The sequence below is a fragment of the Phocoena phocoena genome, chromosome 15, assembly GCF_963924675.1.
Source record: "Phocoena phocoena chromosome 15, mPhoPho1.1, whole genome shotgun sequence".
NCBI lineage: Eukaryota > Metazoa > Chordata > Mammalia > Artiodactyla > Phocoenidae > Phocoena > Phocoena phocoena.
This window is the reverse complement of record NC_089233.1, coordinates 15,953,064-15,957,431: the sequence shown is the minus strand read 5'-3', so window position 1 is coordinate 15,957,431 and position 4,368 is coordinate 15,953,064. Positions and strand designations below refer to the sequence as shown.

At 47.3% G+C, this 4,368-nt stretch overlaps 1 protein-coding gene across 3 annotated transcripts; it reads right to left on the bottom strand.

Annotated features, from left to right (window-relative positions):
• Nucleotides 1-778: 778 nt before the first annotated feature.
• On the bottom strand, nt 779-3,038 carry SEPHS2 (selenophosphate synthetase 2). Of its 3 annotated transcripts, none has more exons than XM_065892402.1 (2): nt 2,699-2,880; nt 779-2,611 (listed from the first exon to the last, which is right to left on the bottom strand). In XM_065892402.1, exons 1-2 carry the CDS (start codon nt 2,878-2,880, stop codon nt 1,525-1,527), a joined length of 1,269 nt encoding a protein of 422 aa, XP_065748474.1. In that variant the 3' UTR covers nt 779-1,524. The 3 variants fall into 3 exon arrangements, with proteins under 3 accessions (XP_065748474.1, XP_065748475.1, XP_065748473.1); XM_065892403.1 differs by having other exon boundaries at nt 779-2,577; nt 2,749-2,880; XM_065892401.1 differs by having other exon boundaries at nt 779-3,038.
• Between the last annotated feature and the right edge of the window lie 1,330 nt (nt 3,039-4,368).

Here is a 4,368-nt window from a genome sequence, read left to right as displayed (position 1 = left end):
TATTTGAGAATGAGGCATTAAAAAGCATGTGCTTGAGTGAAGCTTTTTAACTGGGAGGCTTCCCAGTACAGGGATTGTCACCGGGGACTCCCTAAATGTTTGTATTTATAGGTCTTTTTTCTGGGCAGGTTTATATTCTCCAGAGGAGTATATTCCACCTGCACCAGGCAGGGGCGGTATAAGCTTCCTGGACAGTGTTTCTAATAGCTAAGCTGAGGGAGGGGGCTGGACAATCTCATTTTTGTCTTTATTCTTGTTTTTGGTGAGGCTCCCTGTCCTCTGCTCTGCCTGGTGCCCCTGACTTTACAATATTTTTTAAATTCACATTTTCCAGAAAACAAACCTCCATTTACCTACACAGGTGCGAGGCAGTCACCTGGTTGTATGACACAGGGGAGAAGATTGAGAACTGCAAAGATCTAATTGCCCTGTGCATAAATTTTTAACCAGTATCTCCGTTTTCATCCCCACCCTTTGACCCCACCTTCCTTAGGACATTCGGAGCGTATCTCCTTGCTTCCTGTTAGTGTTCCCCAGCTCTGAAGGCATTTATACTTCGCCTTCCTCTGTTCTTCTAAGTCAGTTACCCCTCTTCCACCCACTTTCCATGTTCCAAGATTTGTTGACACCTTTCTTTACCTATTTCCTCTCCCACCCTCTAGTCCTTGGGATTTATGCCTGTTCTCGAGTCCTTTACTGTCAACGCTAAATGTATCAGTTGGTTCATTTTATAAGACTGTTAAAGAATCAGAATTCCAAGGATACAAACATTAGCCAGAATTTTTCAACAAAATCCTCTTTATTTCATTAGAAATCACTTTATTGATTAAATCACCAGGAATTTTCAACACAAGAATTTAACATCTTAATGTCCACCAAGGCCTGGGCTCTGGGGCTTGCTCTGCCTCTCCCAGTCCTTAAAGGGGTTTAGAGGGAGAGACGTCATTAACAGAGACCAAGTAAGGTGGTTGGAGGTCCTCCTTTCCCAGTCATTGGACAAGCTGCTCAATTCTTGTCCAGAGTAGGAAAGAGCCAGTATTTCAGAGTAATCTAATAAGAATTTGACACTGCATTTTAATCTCCCTTAACAATTTAGATTTATCAACAGTACTGGTTCAAACTTATTTGCTTCTGATCTAAATGTTTTTCTTTTTGCAACTTATTTTTGGTGTCTATGTAATTTTAAATAATCTCACTCCCTGGGCAGAAATCAATGAACCCTGTGCTGAGAAAAATCTCTCAAACCTGAGTAGCCTCATCTTGCTCTTGGAAAGAGGAAACAGAGGGTTTTCTGCTCTTTTTCCACTCGAGAGATTAGCAAACCTACCCCCCGGAAAGTCCAAAATGTTACTTCTGGCCTTGGAATGTGCAGCTTTTGATGGGCTGATTCAAATCACCTACAAAGGGCAGCTGGAACTATTACGCAGGCAGCCTTCTTTGGAAATTTCCTAAAATCAACTCTTGAGAATTGTCCATGATTCTGTAAAAAGGCTCTACAGTCCAAACAGCTTCCCCTATTCCGTCTCACAAGCTAGGCTCAGAGGAGGTACTGGAATTCTCAGGAGCAAGAGCGGTAGCAGAGGCTCCTCGAGGCAGGACCTCGATAACTCGAGGCTTGTCAATGATCCGGGCTGTCCGGTTTCCCTTTTCCACAATGCCGACGATCCAGGCTTGGTGGCCCTCTCCATACTTTAAAGATTTGATTTCCGAACAAAAGCGAGCTGCCTGTTCTCTTGGCAGACAAATCAGTAACCCCCCAGAAGTTTCTGCTGAGGTTCCTTGAAGGAGCCCGAAGCGCCCACTGGCCTTGCTGATGGCAGCCATCTTGGCAATGATTGGCAGATTATGAATGACAAAGGACACCTCATTTCTTTGCTGTTTTGCAAGGTTCTGGGAGTGACCCAGAATGCCAAAGCCTGTGATATCTGTGGCTGCATGGGCATTAAACGTGTGCATTAATCCAGCAGCAATTCTATTTAGGGTAGCCATGTTGAACATGGCTTCCTGATAGGCCAGCTCTACCTCTTCTCTGGAGACCACCATCTTTATTTTATTCCATCTTTCAGGATTATCCAGCCATTGGTGGGCATTGACAGCAACTTGGGTTCCTAAGGGTTTGGTTAACACAAGCACATCCCCAACAACAGCACTGTCAGGCATTATGAATTCATTTGGTTGACACACCACAGTGGCAACTCCACCGACGATAATCCAAGGGTTTACCACCGTTTGCCCACCAGTCACTGCAGTCCCTCCTTCCTCTGCAGCATCCCGAAAGCCTTTGATCATGAGTGGTGTTATCTTTTCTCGTTCCTCCTCAGTCATACTCTGGCTGACGCTGAGCAGCATCAACATGTTGTCACATTCAGTAATGCCCATGGCGTAGAGATCACTCAGCACGTTGGCACAAGCTATGCGCCCCATCATGTAGGGATCTTCCACCAAGGGGTAAAAGAAGTCGGTGGTCTGCACCAGGGACAGGCCCCCGTGCCTCAGGGGTATGACGCACGAGTCCATCCCAATGCCGAGCGTTGGTAAGGTTGGGCTGGGTTCCGCCCTAACCGGCAGGCCGGCTTCCTGGGCCGTCTCTTCACGGCCTCCGACCAGGCCCCGGCCCGGCGGAGGCCGCACCTCCGGCCGCGTCAGTCCCGCCAGGAGTTTGAGCAGCGTCTCCTGCGGGACCTTGCAGCCTCAGCCCTTCATGCCGGAGAAGCCGGTCAGCCGCCAGCTCGGGCTGAGGCCCAACGCCTGGGGCTCGAAGGGCCGGTAGCTCGAGAAGCCCCGGCCTAGAGGCAAGCCTATCGGGCCCGAGGAGCCTTCCCCCGCCGCCACCGCCGCCATCGCCTCTCCGCCGGCGCCCGTCGCCGCGGCTTCCGCCATCACGCCTGCCCGGCAGGGAGGGGAAAAGAGGAGAGAGGAGCAGAGGTCCTTTTTACTTTCCACTCCAGTTATTAAGGAGTAACAGTCAGATATTACCGCAGAGCGCCTCCCCGGCACGACTCGCGCAGCCTGACTGCCGCCTCCCCACGCGCTCCTGGCCGTCCGGGGGGAGGAGCCGCCGGCATCCCTTATTTATATCCCTTGTGATTGACAGCCATACCAGCCAATGATCACTTTGCCCTCGAGAGGCGGGCTTCCTTTGGTCTAAAAGATGTATTACTAACTAATCGACCACCAGCTTGGGAAATTGACCTCGGAGAGATTACAGAACAAATACCTTGGTTCATTTCCCTTGATGTAATTTAAATGATCTCTTGGGAGTGGCTGGCGGAGCTCTGTTTCCCTAGAGGCAGTTTACCAAATCCAGCATTTTCTAAGACGAGTGCAGATGGGTCACTTGGCAAACCTCAAGCCTGTCAGAATTGTCCAAGATAGCGCGCACGATCAATCCAGGGTAGGAAAATAGCCCAGGGAAAAATCGGAAAGAATAGTGAGAAATTAATTATTAAGTTACTACCATTATATAAGCAAGCCGCAGCATCAAAATAATGAAATATTAACATGGACTTTAAAGCATTTAAGACTCCAAGTCCAGACATCTGCATGGGTTCTGGTGCTGTTTCCACTACTAACTGCCTGTGCCAGTCATTTTCCCTCTCCCGTGCATCAGCTGACTCATCTGAACAACAAAGTAGCTTACCTAGGTCTATTCTATTCCAAAGTTTCTATCTCTTTAAGTTAATATATATGAGAATCTGTGATGTATTCATGAAGGGCAGTTTGCCAATATCCATTAAAATTATAACTGTGTTAAATACCTTTGACCCAGCAGTTCCAGTTCCAGAACTTTATCCTTTAGATGTACTCACCTATGTGAGTGGGAAATAATAGTTATTTACTGCTGTGCTATAAACATACAGGAACAACTTAAATGTTTATCAATTATGATTAAAATAGTGATACATTTATATAATAGACTATCAGGCAACTGTAAAAAAGAATGAGGGCTTCCCTGGTGGCGCAGTGGTTGAGAGTCCGCCTGCCGATGCAGGGGACACAGGTTCGTGCCCCGGTCTGGGAAGATCCCACATGCCGCGGAGCGGCTGGGCCCATGAGCCACGGCCGCTGAGCCTGCGCGTCCGGAGCCTGTGCTCCGCAACAGGAGAGGCCACGACAGTGAGAGGCCCGCGTACCGCAAAAAAAAAAAAAAAAAAAGAATGAGAAAACATCGATGTGATTATCCTGATAGTAGTTACAGTCCTAATAGGCAGGATTCTAAATACTTTACATATATTAACTAATTTAATTCTCATAAAGACCTTATACTAATAATTATATAAGTAATAAGTAATTTTGATTGCCTCCGGGGAGAGAATGAGGTGGTTGGGGGACAGGAGATTTTTTCATTGTATTGTCTTTTTGTTCTTT

Excerpts from the sequence above, each read along its gene's own strand:
- SEPHS2 (XM_065892402.1), bottom strand. The coding sequence starts at position 2,880 with ATGGCGGAAGCCGCGGCGACGGGCGCCGGCGGAGAGGCGATGGCGGCG. Across the intron at positions 2,612-2,698 it reads ACCGGCTTCTCCGGCATGAA|GGGCCTGGTCGGAGGCCGTG; the intron begins GGGCTGAGGCTG and ends TCCGCCGGGCCG.